This window comes from Thalassophryne amazonica, chromosome 14 (genome assembly GCF_902500255.1).
Source record: "Thalassophryne amazonica chromosome 14, fThaAma1.1, whole genome shotgun sequence".
Taxonomy (NCBI): Eukaryota; Metazoa; Chordata; class Actinopteri; order Batrachoidiformes; family Batrachoididae; genus Thalassophryne; species Thalassophryne amazonica.
In genome coordinates this window covers 66,176,946-66,196,050 of record NC_047116.1, presented here as the reverse complement: position 1 = coordinate 66,196,050, position 19,105 = coordinate 66,176,946, and the positions used below count along the sequence as shown (strand labels likewise).

The window sequence follows — 19,105 nt, the reverse complement described above, 5'->3', positions numbered from 1 at the left end:
ATGCACATGCGCAAACTCTAAGCCTCACTCTTGTTTGGCTACCAAAACCAAGTAGTGTGATTATGTGTGTTATGGGAGTTGCATGGCTTTAATTGCATTTAAACCTTAAAGTAGACCTGCATTGAAATAAATGTGGTCAGATCTCAGAAAGAAATAGCTGATATGTATTTATAAGACCCTTATGAATGCAGTAAAGTAAATCTGTAAGCCCAAATTTGTAATTCAGCGGAGAAATCTTCCTTTAAAAACGACAAATTTGCAGCTAAAATTTAGCCCTCTGTGAAAACAGTTTATACATCCAGGTCATTGAAATTGATTTTATCTGTTAGTAATGTTACTGTTATACACATCCGGATTTCAACATCCAAAAGTAAGCTGCAATGAATGCAAGATACAGCTCTGCATGCTCAGATCAGCAGCGACATCGACAGCGGGCGACGTTCTTCTCCGTTCTTCTCTGTTTTGATGCGGAGCGGCCAGTAACACCTGTTGCCCGCAAGGACAGACTTCTTGCGGCAAAATCCGCAGAGCCGCACGGTCTCGGTAATCAGAGCCGCAGAGCTCCGTGGCCGCTGAGAGAGGTTTATATTTTTTAATGACTTGAATTCTTTGCAGGTCCCGCATCCGTACCCTGCAACGGTAACACCGGAGGCTAAAGACAGTACATTTTCAATGCAACACCACTCAATCAAATGGGCGTATGGAAAAAGTCCCCAAAAATAATTTTCAAGCAACAATAAAAGAAATGTATACTCACCAAACGTATCGCAAGACAGTGGAGGTCGGTCTTGAAGTCCTGAGCGATTTCTCTCAACCAGGCGCTGGAAGGGCAGCTTGCGGATCAGCAGCTCGGTGCTCGAGGACCGCAATGTAAATAAGCATCCGTATTGGAGGCGTTCTTGTGTTATCCTCTGCGGTATTTTTATGTATTGTTATATAATTTTATTGCCGAATAAAATAAAATAAATTTCTGGGAGCAGTGGATTTCTGTTAGCGGCAGATCTCTCACAGCGCCACGGTGCCGTGAGGCTTCTTCACGCTGACGTTGAAACTTCTGCAATTGTTCGCCAAATGCACGAAGTGTAATCACAGCGGCCACCGCGTTGTAATCCAGAGTGGCCACGGGACACAAAATGACGTGACCGATACGTCACATGAAAATCCTCTATAAGACAATAAAAAGGTGCTTTTGTAAGAGATGCAAACTGACGTAAATCCACAAATTACAGTTGGCGCATGCAATGCATGCTGGGATAGTCTTCTCTCTGACGTCTCGGCAGTGTCCCGGATGTGCTGACAGTTTTGCGGAGGGCTAAATTTTAGCTGTAAATTTGTCATTTTTAAACTAAGATTTCTCCGTTGAATGACAGATCTGGGCTTGCATATTTACTTTACTACATTCAGAAGGATCTTATGTGCAAATATAAGTCATTTGTTGGTCCAAAGATCTGACTGCATTTATTTCAATGCAGGTCTACTTTAAGCCTTAATTTTAGGTGACGTGTAAACATGACAGGTGCACACTGTGCTATTGTTGACTGTGCAAATGCTTATTATAGACTTGAAAGGTGGTGTAAAATAATGCAGTAAGTTTGTTTTTGCATTTCCCATGAACACTGAGACCCCGGCACTTGTAAAAATTTTCAATTTATCAACTTCCCACGTTTTAAAGTCATCTAAACTGCTTCTCGGTATGGCAGCGATCTGCTTGAGGATGTAGTTTAAGAGCTCCCAGAACGGGAGAGCTCATGAACGTCGGGCCTCTGAAAATGCATACCGCCCTCCAAAAGCATGTTATTGTATTATTATTGTTCATTCTTATTTCTGAAAGGTAATCCCACATGATCTGGTTTCTATACTGCACCGGTTTTTGCAACCGTAAGCAGCATAAAATACCCGCAAATTTGCTCACTCTGCATTGACTCCGGTTGACTCTGGTGTGAGCCTGTTGTGAAGAGACCCATCCAGTATGCCGGCAACACTGGATTACATTGCAGCAAGTTATGAAGTTATGTGTTAGAGTGCCTTAATTGAGAGAGTAGCGTCAACACAGAACATGGTGCCATTTTGGTTCCAACTCCGCAGAACTACTACAGCAACACATCCAGGTACAGATGCTATCAAAATAAATATAAAAATAGCACAGGTATCAAATTTACATAAATTTACAATTCATGATTACTTATTTAATTCATTTAAAGCCTAATTTATGCAGCTGCTGCTATTTAACTCCGCAATGCAATGACGTGCATGACAGTTTTAAAGTTCTCCTTCTCTGGATTATGATTTATTCTGGACTAATTTGACCCTCAACAAGCTTTTCTTTCACTGTTCATCACCTCCACATCAAAGGTAAGCTGTACAATTTCCTCTTTTACCAACTTTGTGCTGTAAATGTGAAGACTTTTCTGATACATTTGTAATCAGCGTATGGACTGCAAAAACTATTAAAATATGATGGCGGACGAAGCAGTGAAAAGTGTCAAATCACAGCCTTTTGTCCCTGATTTAACAGGTTCACATCAGGCCCAACCATTTTCCAGGCATTGCTTCACACCGTAGCTATACAGGTACGGTGTGAAAAAAATAAATGGTTGGGCTTTTTATCACGGAATTGACTCCGGTCCCACCTTCCTCAGATCGGCCAGTGTCTGCGCTGAACTTTAATTTGTACATCTGTTACTGTACACATCCAGACTGCTCTGGGTTTTTAATGGAAATACTGCACAATCAGGCATTTTATCCGATGTGAGTGAAAAATCCGTTATACAAAATCCATTATATAAATGGTAAATGGACTGCATTTATATAGCGCTTTTCCATCTGCATCAGACGCTCAAAGCGCTTTACAAATAATGCCTCACATTCACCCCAATGTCAGGGTGCTGCCATACAAGGCACTCACTACACACCGGGAGCAATAGGGGATTAAAGACCTTGCCCAAGGGCCCTTAGTGATTTTCCAGTCAGGCTGGGATTTGAATCGAGGATCTTCCAGTTCAAGCCCAACGCCTTAACCACTAGACCATCACCTCCCCTAATATACAGTGTTTATTACATGGAAAACAATACAAAAACATTGGGACCCTTTTTGTCCGGTGACTGCGAATATCCGTTTTATGTGATGACGGCTGAGATGAGTTTTAATGTACATGGGACTGAAAAATAAATTTTCCCCCCACATGGCTGACTTTACTTTCCCAAATGTTTCTTCTGTTCAGATCTGAAGGGAATCTGTACATCTTGAAGCCCCAGCTATATCTATTTGTGCCTCCAAATGCACAACAACCTGGCATTTTCAGTGAATAAATAAGTAAAATAGCTGGATTTACATGCAGACAAATGAACAGCAAATGCTATTTTGGAACCAAGATGGCACCATGAGTCTTTTTTCAACTCGTCATGTCACCACTCTCTCAATTAGGTGCTATCTGTGTTGATATAAAAACAGAACACTTGGACATGAAAAAGGAACTGAGCAGAATCTGTGACATTGTGAAAAGAGACATGAAGGAAGAGCTTGGAAACTTTAAAGAAGAAGAAACTGAACGAGATCAGTGCAGAACGTAAGAACACAGAGGCTAGGAGGGAGGAAGCAGAGAACCGAGTGGCCAAGTAGTGACAAAGCCTGGAACAAATCCAGGATCACTGAGAAGACAAAACTGCGCATCTACCAGACCTGCATACTCAGCACACTCCTCTACGGTAGCGAGGCATGGACCCGCCTACACCAGACATGAGAAAAAGCTCAACAGCTACCATCTGAGGTGCCTTAAACCCACCATGTTCAACAATGCAAAGGAGGCAACAGATAATATGCTGAAGAAGGGGATACTAACAGATGACAAAGAAACCGACAAGGGCAATGCACCTGTCGATGCACCCCAGACAGCTGTGGCCCCCCGCAAGAAACTGGGAGAAAACACATGGCAAGTCAGCGGGACATCAAGATGACGGAATGGGGCCACAGACATTAAAGGAGCCAAAGAGAAGCTTCAGAGATTCCAGCGAGCTATCAAACCCCAGGAGCGTATGACCCGAGGTGCACTCGGAGTGATAACAGGTGGAAAACAAAATTAGTAATGTTATGAGTAACATGATTATGAGAATAAGAATTCTACAGTTTGAACTGTTTTTCTGGGTGACATAAACTGCACCTAAACCACTTTTTGTATCAACTAAAATCGCTTATGGGTCTGTCACACCTTGACGATTTAGCCAGCATATGCCGACTGTATTAAAAACTCTGGCATATGCAAATTTATGCAGCTGTCACACCTTGATGACTTAAGCAGGATATACTGACAGCTTTGTTTCCACAGAGTGGTTTGGTTCGGTGCTGTGTGGTATTATACTTGTCAGAACAGTTGGGCTTGGTTTGCATTTCCACCACAGGCAGAAGCCTTTTGTTCAGCAAGTGGAACACTTAAATATTGACGAGCACGTCATCCAGTGCGCATACAATGTAGCATGGCATCTCCACTCCACATGAAGGCAAAACAGAGCAATTTTAACATTATTTTATTTTATTTTTGTCTTTGTGGATCATGCAATTTAATTTCATCGCATACAGATGAGGAAATTACAAGAAATGTGTGTCAGCAATTGCATAACACACCTACAACTTCATAAGCATGACCACAATTTCTTGAAGTGTTCTACATATTATGACGTATATCAGTGTGCTTCAATCTGCTCTTAACTTACACAAAACTTGCCCATAATATATTAGACATACACCAGCGGATTTTTTAATATGACTGGCATATGCTTGCTAAATCGTCAAGGTTTGACAGGGGTACAGTTGTATCCAAAAGTTTGGGCACCCCTGATAAATTTCATGATTTTCCGTTATAAATTATTGGTTGTCTGGATCAGAAATTTCAGTTAAATATATCATATAGCAGACAAACACACTGATGTTTGAGAGGTGAAATGAAGTATTAACAGAAAGTGTGCAATAATTATTTAAACAAAATTAGGCAGGTGCATAAATTTTGGCACCATCGTCATTTTATTGATATGAATACATTTAGCACTAATTGTTGGGACACAAAATTGGTATGGTAAGCTCATTGACCCTTGACCTCCTTACACAGGTGAATCCAATCATGAGAAAGGGTATTTAAGCTGGCCATTTGCAAATCTTTCCCCTGTTTGCATCATTTCTAATGAGTGGCAACATGGGAGCCTCTAAACACCTCTCAAATGACCTGAAAACAAAGACTGTTCAACATTGTGGTTTAAGGGAAGGATACAGAAAGCTATCTCAGAGATTTCAGGGAGGAAATGGAAGACCGCAGGCACAGTACTAGTTAAGGCCCGAAGTGGCAGGCCAACAAAAATCTCAGATAAGCTGAAGCGAAGGATGGTGAGAACAGTCATAGTCAACCCACAGACCTGCTCCAAAGACCTACAACATGATCTTGCTGCAGACAGTGTCTCTGTGCATCATTCAACTATACAGCACACTTTGCACAAAGAGATGCTGCATGATGCTGTAATGCAGAAGAAGCCTTTCTTGTGTACACGCCACAAACAGAGTTGCTTGAGGTATGCTAAAGCACATTTGTACAAGCCAGCTTCATTTTGGAATAAGGTGCTGTGGACTGATGAAACTAAAATTGAGTTATTTGGACATAACAAGGGATGGTATGCATGGCTGAAAAAGAACACAGCATTCCAAGAAAAACACTTGCTACCTACAGTAAAATTTGAAGGTGGTTCCATCTTGTTAAAGTTGAGGGTCACAAGGATTCCAGTCAATATCAGCAGATTCTCGAGAACAATATTGATGAATCAATGACAAAGTTGAGGTTGCGCCGGGGCTGGATCTTTCAACAAGACAACGACCCTAAACACTGCTCAAAATCTACTAAGGCATTCATTTAGAGGAACAAGTACAGCGTTCTGGAATGGCCATCTCAGTCCGTAAACCTGAATGTTATTGAAATCTGTGGTGTGATTTTAAGCGGGCTGTCCATTCTTCGAAACCAACATACTTGAGATGTTTTGTAAAGATGAATGGTCCAAACTACCTTCAACCAGAATCCAGACTCTCATTGGAAGCTATAGGAAGTGTTTAGAGGCTGTTATTTCTGCAAAAGAAGGCTCTACTAAATATTGATGTATTTTTTTCTGTTGGGGTGCCCAAATTTATGCACCTGCCTAATTTTGTTTAAAGAATTATTGCACACTTTCTGTAAATCGTATAAACTTCATTTCACTTCTCAATTATCACCGTTTGTCTGCGATATGATGTATTTAACTGAAATTTCTGATCCAGACAACCAATGATTTATAAAGGAAAATCATGAAAATTATCAGGGCTGCCCAAACTTTTGCATCTGTATTACAGAACGATGGCAGGATACATCTGGAGAGGCCCTCCCTTTGGAGGCCTCCCCTCCCCATTCTGAAGTTGCTACGTTACTTCATTGTTGGAGGTTATTGTTTTGTTCTGCACAGATGTTTTTATTAATATGTTTAGATTATATTAGTTACAGTAGATTAGTTACATTCCAGACCACTAAACAGATAAAGGATACTGGGGGGAGATACATTCTAGTCAAAGGTTACATTGATCACAAACAGGTAACCCTCTTAAATGTGTCTAGACCCCAGGTAATGATAAAGCATTTATGCAGAAAATATTTGATTTAATTGCTGAAGATACTGACGGGGTCCTTATATGTGGTGGAGATCGGAATATACTTGACTCCTCTAATGTAACAAAGAGAATTAATCCTGAGACAGTCCCTGTTAAGAAAATTCTCCTTGAAGTAGTATCTATGACGAATGTATAAAGGGACTTAAATCCAACAGCAACGCAGTTTACCTTTTTCTCTTTCTCTCATAATCAAGAATTGATTACTTCTTCATTATTTAATTCAGGAGGACACAGAATGCTAAAGTGTCACGGGGTTAAAGATATCTCAGACTACACAGGTGTATATTTATCCATACAGCTGGACTCTGAAATTAAAAATACAACATGGAAGCTTAACACAAACTTATTAAATGATCTTTTGTGCAATCAATTTATTCAAAATTAATTTAAAGAATATTTAGAACTAAATGATACCGATGAAGTGTCTCCAGGTACTGTATGGGATGCTGCCAAGGCAGCAGTAAGGGGAAAACGTATGTTGTCCGCAATTAAAAAGAGGGAGAAACAGAAGCAAATGAACGACACGCTTCAGGAACAAAAAAAAAATGTAGAAATGAAACACATGGAACTTAATGATTCCCAAATTATTAGATCAGATATATCTCATTCAACAGTCATGAGTCATGAGAAGATGAAAATTAAGTTTATCAAACAAACATACTACAATAATGGGCCAAGAGCTAAAAAAAAAAAAAAAAAACTGTTAGCCTGGACGATAAGAAGGCAACAGGAGAAAAGATCAATGTATAAAATTAAGGACACACAATCTGGGAAAATATGTCATAAATTAAATGAAATACAAAATGCCTTTGAAAATTACTATAAAGGTCTGTATACAGACTGAAAAGAGACAATTCTTGAGTATTACACATTTACTTAACTCACTGGATCTACCATCCATTGGGTCAGAACAATAAAATGATGATGAATGTAATAACACAAAAAATGCTGGATAATGCCATCTCAAGACTTAAATTAAATGCCAGGTGAAGATGGATATGCTGCAGAATGGTATAAAATATTTAAAGAGTATCGCCAACATTATTGAAAGGCTTTAACTTTACCCTTTATGGAGGAGAAACACCAGCTTCTTGAGACACGCCATCATCTTGGTAATTCCTAATACCCCCGTCATGCTAGAGGCCGAATGACGTCCGAATGAAAATCCGACGTACATTCGGCCAAAGTCGAGGCATATTCGCAAACCTATGACAGCAATCTGTGCATTCTAAACAGTCGGGCACAGTCATGCAGCCAGCGTGAATGTAGAGCACATGCTCTCTAATTTCGAGGTGTATTTGAGGTGGAAAAATATTGAATGGCGGTCAAAGTGCAGTCTGATCACATTCTGACCGCAGTCTAAGCATTCAAAATGGCACTCCAACAGCATTCGGAATAATCTGAACAGGGTTGGCTGACATACTGCTATGGCCAGCCAATACAGAACCCGCCAGAATGTCCGGGATGTGGCATGAATGAGCCTTAATCCACCTGATCGCCCCCAGAATGTCCTAAGTGGGTGCCGGATGCAACACGGATGCCATCCTAATGTCCCGAGTGGCACCCGAATACGAATTAATTGAGCACAATTTCCTGAGTGGCATCCAAATGCAACCAGAATGTTCTTACTGGCCCATGAATGCACCATGAATGAACCCGGAACATCCCGGCTGGGCGTCAAATGTGGTTGGACCACAATGACTGCAAGACCGGATAGTATAAGAAGGGAGGTCGCTGGGGCGCAAACCAGTGTCCACATTTGATGACCTTAGGATCCTGTGCTACACAGCATTTACAACCCAGCAATACCGTGATTTCATACAAATCTTCAACCACTCAGTGTTGCCATGGCCCCCAAGAAGAGGAGAGCAAAGGTAAAGAACGTGACCATCGTCCGTTGCCATGGATGAGGCAGATGCAGAACAGCCCAGGAACGCCCAGCTGAGTCATCTCCTGTCTCACACCAGGGATCACCACCACAGGCATAAGCTGAGTCAGCAGCATCCCCTCCTGTTTCGCCACCACCCACACCTGCCCAGGTCCTGGAGCCAGCACCAGACCACCCTCGTGACACCGACATCGAGCGCCCTCCCAGTGAGCCAGCCACATGTCCACTGAAGCATGAGATATGAGGTGGTCATGGCAGAGTTCCCCAAGGAGCAGGAGAAGAAAATGATGGACTGGCTCCAGGCCCCAGACCAAGAGTGCCTCCTGAACAAGAAAAATCCGCACTACATCCGCATGCCCCCTTGGGATATATTCAGGATAGGGGTGCATACACCTGCAATCTCAGCTGACTCATGCACGTAATGTGGACATGTGTAGATAAGTGATAATGACTGTCTTGCCTGCCATGTCTGTACATATGTCATATCCATATGCAAATCTGTATTTATCCTATGTTATGTACAAGTGTCCCTCAGTAAAAGTGAACAAACACATGTCCTTCATATGTCTTGTGTGTCTGTGGATCCTGGCCCATCCTATTATTACACTATGTCACACTGATACATCAACTGTGAGGTCACACAGGCAGACTTGGGGTAGTCACAGTCCATAATAGCAAGAATATGTAGGAGCCATTCCGACACGGCAAATATTGCATTATCAGACTGCCCGATCTCCAAATGTCTGCAGGGCAGACTGGAGCACTGTTTTCCTCATGCGCACATTCGCTCGTGTGTGCATGACACACCTGCGCTCCACGCACATGCGTAGGGCTGTAAAATTCACTCAGCTCTGTGTGTGTGTGTGTGTGTGTGTGTGTGTGTGTGTGTGTGTGTGTGTGTGTGTGTGTGTGTGTGCATAACACTGCCTGGGCCACTAAGCGTGCACGGGGCACACATGGACAAGTGGACAGCTTCACTCCAAAGTTTGCTAGCATTGGGCCATACAGTCCCTCAGACGGCGCCTTTCCAGGGAACATTCTTTTTTCTTGTTTGCCCACTTCAGCAGCAGAATGCAACTCTGGACACCGTGATGGTTGGATTATCACATCGAATAATTTTTTTTCTTTTGGGTGAGAGGATTCTAACCGCAGGCTGCTGTCCAGGTTTCATGTCCTTGTCTGCGCTGTGAAACACCCCTGGACCGCTGTTGTAGGTAAGATGCATGTGTTTTAATGGTGTAACAGCCTGGCACAAGCTCCATGTGATATCTCCTCCAGAGTTAGAAGGTGGACAAAAAAAAAAGGATTTTGAAAACAAACAATATTTAGAGGTGCCCCAAAGACACTGAACTTTATGCTCGCCAGCATTATTAACTATGTTAGGGTGTGTCTTATTTTTGACTTTCTGATTTTTATGCGGGCAGCACGGTGGATTAGTGGTTAGCACTGTTGCCTCACAGCGAGAAAGACGTGGATTCAGTTCCCATGGCCTTTCTGTGTGGAGTTTGTATGTTCTCCCCGTGTTTGCGTGGGTTTCCTCCGGGTGCTCCGGTTTCCTCCCACATCCAAAGACATGCGGGTTAGGTGGATTGGAATCTTTAAAAAAATTGTCCTTAGGTGTGTGTGTGGGTGTGTCTGTGTTTGTTTGTCTGTTTGTGGCCCTGCGACAGACTGGCGTCCTGTCCTGGGTGTACCCCGCCTCGCGCCCTATGACTGCTGGGATAGGCTCCAGCTCCCCGCGACCCTTAATTGGACTAAGCGGTAGAAGATGAATGAATGAATGAATGATTTTTATGCCTCTTACCCCCCCCCCCCGTTTAGTTCCACTCAGGAATTTAGATAACTTGATGAAATTTTAGTGATCTGGCTCAACATTTAGGGAAAGTGTACCATGCCCATTAAGCCCATGTCCCCTTTTAACCCACTTTCAACTTTGATGTCACAAAACATATATTTTGCCATCCATTACTTCATCTAATCAAATGGTTTGTTACTTCTATGGCATTTTTTATTGCATACAAATCACATTTTCTATTGTTGAGTTAGCCCCACCCCAAAGTATACAGTCTCGGCACCCCTGACTAGTAGACACCCAAAAACTTGGTGTTTTTGGGACCTGTCAGATGCCATCTATTTTCAGAAAATTTCAGCAACATCTTTGGTAAGTACATTAATATTATGTCAAATAACAGGTAAATGTACTAATTTTGATTATAGATAAATAGTATTTTGCCAAATTCTACCATCGGGGACTGGCCAGGCACAAGCCACTGCAGTGACCGACTGCCTAAACAGTTGGGGAATCAAGAGCCACACAGCAGCCATGTGCTTTGACATAACAACGTCTAACACGGGGTAATGTGGAGGGGCTTGTGCCCTGATCGAACAGGCACTCAAGAAGGACCTACTTCACTTTGCCTGTAGGCATCATGTGATGGAGTTGGTCATTGGAGCAGCCTTCGAGGTTCCATTGGGGTCTGCAGCCACATGGTCGGAGATTCTGTTGTTCAAGCGGTTCCTTAACAATTGGCCCTCCATCAATCACACTAACTTTGCACCCCTGGAGGACCCTGATGGAGTGGCCCCTCAACTGAAGGATGAACTTGTCGCATTTGCTTCCTCACGTGAAAAGCAGGTTCGCAACGACTGTCAGGAATTTCTCCACCTGGCACTGGTCTTCCTTGATGCAAAGGGAGCCACGAGGTTCTGGCACCTGGGAGCAATCCACAGAGCCAAATGGGTGGTCAAGGTCAGCTATGCTATAAAGATCTTCCTCTTCCATGGCTAGTTCTGCCTGACAAAGTCCAAGGAGTTCGGGATACGAGAGCTGGCCCTCTTCTCAGTTGTAGTGTACATGAGGCCATGGTTCATGGCACCTTCTGCTGTGGAGGCACCCCTAAATGATGGGAGACGGATGAAGACACTAATGAAGTACCCAAATAAGAAAGTCTCTGAGGCTACCAAAAAGAAACCAGCAGGACATCTTTGGTATATCTCCAAGGACCTGGTGGCCATGGCCCTCTTCGACCCAAGAGTCTCAGCAGGGAAGAACCGAGAGATCATCAAGGCGCTGGAAAGCACTGCCCCAGCACAGCCCCCAAAATGACCACATATCCCTGATGTCCCTTCCAAGGAGAATGGGCTGGAACAACTCAAAAGAAGGAACTCCAAGTCCCTGTTCCAGATTCTTCAGCTCCTGCAGGGGTTCCTGCTCTGTGACCCTTCTGAATGGGAGACCGATGAGGAGTACCAGGCTGCAGCTCGACACCTGGCCACACTCTATTGTGAACAACCGACCTAAGAGAGCTGTCATGCTGGCTCAGGACCTCAAAAAGAAGCTGACATTTGGTGAGCAACAGTACCAGTCCCTCCTCAGAGTCATTGACGACCATCGAAAGAGGATCCCGACACCAACAAAGACAGCCCTAACAAATAAATGAGTGTGGCAGCTCAAAAAGGAGGATACTTTGGGCTTAGAACTGCTAAGAAGACGAAATTACTACTCTGTTTTCATGAAAAGTGCGATTTACATGTTGTATAACTATAATGCTGGCGAGCATAAAGTTCAGTGGCTCAGGGGCACCTCTAAATAGTCTGTTTTCAAAATCCTTTTTTGTGCAGTGTTTTTATAATCAACTGAACCGTTTCAGTGGGCGAGAGAATAACATTTCCTAATTTCATTTTTTAAGACACGCCCTAGTGGACACTTATTAAATTGTGAGAGAAATCCAGCTCTGAGTCTGATGCGCACAATGACACGTTACTGCGCAGCATGGAGAGGCAGCTGCCCGTGTTATGATGGAGACAATAGTTCACATTATTTAATGGATGGATAAATATCTGTACTGTAAGGTCTATTGTGGATATAACAGCCTGTTCAGATTTGGGGCTCCGGTGCCACAGTGCACGGAGTGCACAGAGCTTCAGGGCAATGTAAATAATGTGTAAATAACTATTGTCTCCATCACACAGGCAGCTGCCTCTCCACGCTGTGCAGTAACATGTCATTGCGCACGTCAGGCTCGGAGCTGGACGGATCTCAAGCTGTTCAAATTCACTGTACATGATAGTAATAATGAATTATTATCATGATGAAGCATGCCACATACAGTTCAACAGTTCCTTTACATTCCGGGGGGCATTATTATATGTGGCACTGTGGGTCATACCGGCAGGCATACTGTGCCAGATCTATCTTGAGGTTCCCTTGTATGCGTTTAAATCATTTAAGATCCTGTTTAGCCGCCATCAGAATATGTAAATTGCAGTTAGATGGTCCTCAAATAACACATGGATCACTGTCGGATAGGTATCCCATCTCTGTGGCACCCGGAGAATCATGAACATGTGCGTCACACTCAGGGCCGCCGGCAGATTTTGACGAACTGTTTTGACTTCCGCAGATGGCTATCAGAACATTTTGGAACTGAAATCCAACATCTTTCGGATGTATGCCAATTCATTATCCAACGCCACTCGGCGTGATTCCGATTATGTGTGACGGGTATAAAACACTGCAACTGCTCAAAGAAAAAGGAGGATTATCTCTCCCAAACATAGTGAGCTACTACAAATCAGCACAGTTTAGAAACCTAATCTATTTGTGAAATCCATATTGCAATGCTAAATGTATCAGGCTTGTTCCTCAAAGCTGGCTGGACACAATTGCAGGACACAAACACACAGCTCTGTAGGATTAAATCATTTACTGAGGATATTTGCTGGAGTTGGTATACATGGTAAGGCAGTCAAAAATGAACAACAGTACAAAAAACATCAGGCTGGAGGCGTGGTCAAGAAAAACAAGCAGGTGGTCGAAAAACATGATGAGGTAAGCAAGATAAAGATAAACTTTATTGATTTCACAGAGGAGAAATTCATGTTACGTCAGCTCTTAAAAAACACACAAGATGGGTGCAAGTAGAGGAAAATGTTCCTCATACAGCGTGTGCAAGGATAAGCAATAATAATAATACGAGGTCTGTCAATAAAGTATAGGTCCTTTTTATTTTTTTCAAAAACTATATGGATTTCATTCATATGTTTTTACGTCAGACACGCTTGAACCCTCGTGCGCATGTGTGAGTTTTTCCACGCCTGTCGGTGACGTCATTCGCCTGTGAGCACTCCTTGTGGGAGGAGTCATCCAGCCCCTCGTCGGAATTCCTTTGAGAAGTTGCTGAGAGACTGGCGCTTTGTTTGATCAAAATTTTTTCTAAACCTGTGAGACACATCAAAGTGGACACGGTTCGAAAAATTAAGCTGGTTTTCAGTGAAAATTTTAACGGCTGATGAGAGATTTTGAGGTGATACTGTCGCTTTAAGGACTTCCCATGGTGCGAGACGTCGCGCAGCGCTCTCAGGCGCCGTTGTCAGCCTGTTTCAAGCTGAAAACCTCCACATTTCAGGCTCTATTGATCCAGGACGTCGTGAGAGAACAGAAGTTTCAGAAGAAGTCGGTTTCAGCATTTTATCCGGATATTCCACTGTTAAAGGAGATTTTTTTTAATGAAAGACGTGCGGATGGATTGCAGCGTCGGCTCGCAGCCGCCGCGACGCTCCGCCACAGGAAAAACACCTCCGTTTGAAGCCTTAAGGACAAGTTGGAACATGTCCAGCTGTTAAACAATTTCACATATACTCACTCCACTGAAAGCCATCAAAAGCCGCCTGGATTTTACAAACGGCTATCAACACGGAGGTGTTTTTCCTGTGCCGCCGCACCGCGCCGGCTGCGTCCCGACGCGCGGACCCGTCCGCACGTCTTTCATTAAAAAAAATCTCCTTTAACAGTGGAATATCCGGATAAAATGCTGAAACCGACTTCTTCTGAAACTGGAGGTTTTCAGCTTGAAACAGGCTGACAACGGCGCCTGAGAGCGCTGCGCGACGTCTCGCACCGTATTGCCTCTTTTCTGCTTAAAACGGCCTTCTTTCTGCTTAAAACTAACTTTCGAATGATTTAAGCCGTTCTACCTTGTGATCTGATGGTTAATAATCACATTAATCCATTTGATCGCTTTGGGTGAAGAGAGTACGGGTTTCGTTCCTCATCGCTACTAACAATGCAGATTTTTTTTTTTTTTACAGCCTCAAGTACTGAAAATGTTAAAGCTTTGCTCACAGCAACAGCCAAGTCAAAATTGACAAAACTGAGCAAGATGCGCTTGTTAGGACTGACTCTGGAAGAAAAGGTTTCACAGAAGATCAATATTCATTGTGAACCTTATTTACTGTTCCTGATGTCAACATACTGCACTAATCATCACAGTACAATATGTGGTGGCACTTGTCACCACTAACCTAGTCTGAACATGCCCTATGCAAGGTATCATGCTCTTTCTTCCTGCATCTATTTCCATCACTATGCTGCCTTCATTTGTTGTTTGAGGTGATTCAGAGATGAGTCAAACTGTGATGTCCTGTAGATCAAAGTTGTTGGACAGAAGCAATTGTATTTCATGTGCTGCTTGTGTCTATTGTTTATTTCAAACTGCCTGAATTGGCTGAAGAGATTTAATTTTGTCTTGATGTGTCAGCGCAGTACATTCAGGTTCAGAGGTAGGATTTTGGGGTTTTTTTTTATTTGTTTATTTGTTTTTTCTTTTCAGGAGGAGGGTGTGAACCATGCAGCTGAACTCAACAAAAGGTCAGACCCACAGGCAGAAAATGTGCTCAGAAAAGTCATTAAAGAGTTCTGTATGGATGCCAGGTATGTGGACCAGTCAGCAGTCCGTACATTACTTTGTGCCAAGTGGAAGATGAAGCCCTCATAATATTTTGTTCATGAAATCAGGTTTTGCTGAAGTACTATGATGACTCTAAGAAGTTTGTGTTTTATGCCCTTGCAGGAGCTTTATAGCCATTGCAGAGGGCAAACTGAAGGTGGCACTAAAGTCATCTAGCCTGACATTGTTGGACAAGAAGCGTCTGACCATGTGTAAAGAGGAGCTGGTGAGGAAATCTAAAATGACACAAAGTCAGACCACAGGTCATCACATGGCAAAGCTTTGGACACTATCTGAAACCAACTCATGTACAACATGAATAAATAGAATATCAAAAACAGAATTAGATAGACAGACAGATAAATATCACTACTCTGTATCCAGACACACACACAGGCATGCATGCATGCAATAATGATACAACCCCAATTCCAGTGAGCAACAAGCTTATCAGGAGAGCTGGCTCCAAGCTGGGAGTAGAGCAGGAGTCTGTGAAGGAATCTTCTGCAGTCAAAGAAGAACTGTTCACAGAAAAGAAAGAAAGCAAGAGGGGAAAAACAAATTTTACTTGACACCAAACTAACTTGGGACATTGTGTAAAATGTAAATAAAAACAGAATACAATGATTTGCAAATCCTCTTCAACCTATATTCAATTGAATACACCACAAAGACAAGATATTTAATGTTCAAACTGATAAACTTTACACGTTTCAAAAAAGCTGGGACAGTGGTATGTTTACCACTGTGTTACATCACCTTTCCTTCTAATAACACTCAATAAGCATTTGGGAACTGAGGACACTACTTGTTGAAGCTTTGTAGGTGAATTATTTCCCATTCTTGCTTGATGTACGACTTCAGTTGTTGAACAGTCCGGGGTCTCTGTTGTCGTATTTTGCGCTTCATAATGCGCCACACATTTTCAATGGGTGACAGGTCTGGACTGCAAGCAGGCCAGTATATTACCTGCACTCTTTTACTACAAAGCCACGCTGTTGTAACCGGTGCAGAATGTGGCTCGGCATTGTCTTGGTAAAATAAGCAGGGACGTCCCTGAAAAAGACATAGCTTGGATGACAGCATGTGTTGCTCCAAAACCTGGATGTACCTTTCAGCATTGATGGTGCCATCACAGATGTGTAAGTTGCCCGTGCCACTAACACACCCCCATACCGTCACAGATGCTGACTTTTGAAATTTGCGCTGGTAGCAATCTGGATGATTCCCAAAAACAATTTGAAATGTGGACTCATCAGACCACAGCACACTTTTCCACATTGCTTCTATCCATTTCAAATGAGCTCGGGCCCAGAGAAGGTGACGGTGTTTCTGGATGTTGTTGATGTATGGCTTTCGCTTTGCATGGTAGAGTTTTAAGTTGCACTTATAGATGTAGTGACGAACTGTGTTAACTGACAATGGTTTTCTGAAGTGTTCCTGAGCACACGCGGTAAGATCCTTTACACAATAATGTTGGTTTTTAATGCAGTGCCGCCTGAGGGATCGAAGTACACGGGCATTCAGTGTTGGTTTTCGGCCTTGCCGCTTTCATGTAGAAAGTTCTCCAAATTCTCTAAATCTTCTGATTATATTATGGACTATAGATAATGGAATCCCTAAATTCCCTGCAATTGAATGTTGAGTAGCATTGTTCTTAAACTATTGGACTATTTTTTCACACAGTTGTTCACAAAGCGGTGAGCCTTGCCCCATCTTTGCTTGTGAACAGCTGAACCTTTGGGGATGCTCCTTTTATACCCAATCATGACATTCACCTATTTCCAATTAACCTGTGGAATCTTTCAAACAGGTGTTCTTTGAGAATTCATCAACTTTCCCAGTCTTTTGTTGCCACTGTCCCAAATTTTGTGAAACGTGTTGTAGGCATCCATTTCAAAATGAGCAAATAATTGCACAAAAACAATAAAGTTTATCAGTTTGAACATTAAATATCTTGTCTTTGTGGTGTATTCAACGGAATATAGATTGAAGAGGATTTGCAAATCATTGTATTCTGTTTTTATTTACATTTTACACAACGTCCCAACTTCATTGAAATTGGGGTTGTATGATTTCACACATCCTAAGTTGAACACTTGTCCAGAAAGGCTTGGAGGCATCTGGATTGGACCATTACACAGTGGAAACATGTACTGTAATCTGCATAAGACTAGTTCAGTTTCACATGTAACAAACACCTTGTCATGAAATTCTCTTTTGTCTCTGCCAGTCATCAAAATCTCCAAGAATCTTTTTTTTGGGGGGGGGGGGGTGCGGGGGTTGTGTGTTTTACAGGAGATCATGATTGAAGCTGTGCATTCTGTCACTCAGAGAAAAAGGACAGGAGGTGGCATGAAAGTAATGCTCCAGGAAGCAACAAAACTCACACACAAACTGCACTTCCTTGTGGAGGAGGTAATTATTTTTGTAATTCATGCTTTAGTGTGTCCATGGAGAAATGAGTTTTGAAGTACAAATGCACGAACAGTCCATGTCAGCAGCAGCACATACATGCACTGACATGCATGTTTGAATCTGCATCATTATACCCCCGTCACACATAGCCAGAATCACATGGAATGGCATCAGAATGACAAATTGGCGCACATCCGAAAAGTGTCCAGTTGCTGTTCGAAAATGTTCTCATCTGCGAGAGTCCACACAGTTGGTCAAAATCACCCCGAGTGTGATGCACATGTTCAAAACCCTCTGGGCACTGTCGAGATGAGACACCTATCCAATGGCGGTCCATGTGTCCGAGCATCTGAGCACCATCTGACCACAATTTACATATTCTGACGGCATCAAAACAGCATCTGAAACGATCCAATCGCGGTTGATTGAGCTCTGATTTCGATTGGTCACAGCAAAGCCTGCTGACATGCTGTGCCACATTTGTCCATCTCCACTGGATGGCGAAGGAAATGTTGTTATGTAATAACATGTATATGTCACTGTGCGTGTGTCAGAGGCTTGGTGCAGTGCTGCAAGGAAGCTGAACGGGATGTCACCGCTGTAATGCACGTATTATTACATGTTCACTTCCTACGTCTGTGCGTTGTCTGGTGTGTTGTCCATTCGGCTGCTCCCATTTTGTGTTTGGGGGGTCGCCACAGCGGATATGTTTCCTCAGCCCATCACAACATAAATAAACATGCAACTCACCTCCAGTACACCGTGTTCCACAGCACAACTCAGATAGCTGGTGAAGCCCCTTTCACCTGGCTGTGTGCTGGCAACCTCGATCATCTGACAAATGCAGAATCCACCTGTGGAATAAATAAATCCCATGTCAAGTGCTGTCCTGCAATGATAGTCCAACTACAGTTGTGTTAAGATGCGTATCAAGTAAAACGACAACAAAAAAGAGTTTAAAAATGAGAAAAGAGAATGTCCACTGGGTGCATCTGAAAGCGGGAAGTTGGCGCACTGCCAGCACAGGTCAACAGCAGTTATGGAGTCTCACTGGATGAATAAAATCTAGCAATGCAAGTACATACTGATCAAACACCTAAAGGGATTTTTCACCGGATTGTACACAAGCAGGCGATCACTGACAGTTATCAACCTTTTTGTGCGCTCTGTGGATGGACAACTTCTGTGCTCGCCCGCACACGTGTGCACGTGGAGCGGCTGGCCCAGCATTTATGAACACACATACACATACATACACATGCAGCTGAGCGAACATTTCGGCCACACACTTGCACACTGCTTTGATCACTTGTTCTAGGCTGTGAGACACACACACTCTTGCCAGTGCACCCTCCTCCTGATGAGAGGTCAGTTTAGCGCTGGGAATGTGAAGACGAGCGG

At 43.0% G+C, this 19,105-nt stretch overlaps 1 protein-coding gene across 1 annotated transcript in view; it reads left to right on the top strand.

Annotated features, from left to right (window-relative positions):
• The window catches only part of fer1l6 (fer-1 like family member 6), a 656,531-nt gene that overhangs the window by 317,841 nt on the left and 319,585 nt on the right, over positions 1-19,105 (top strand). Inside the window, exons 17-19 of the mRNA XM_034186126.1 lie at positions 15,170-15,270; positions 15,410-15,512; positions 17,585-17,704. Coding sequence (XP_034042017.1) covers positions 15,170-15,270; positions 15,410-15,512; positions 17,585-17,704 — 324 coding nt within the window. The remainder of the gene's footprint in view (positions 1-15,169; positions 15,271-15,409; positions 15,513-17,584; positions 17,705-19,105) is intronic.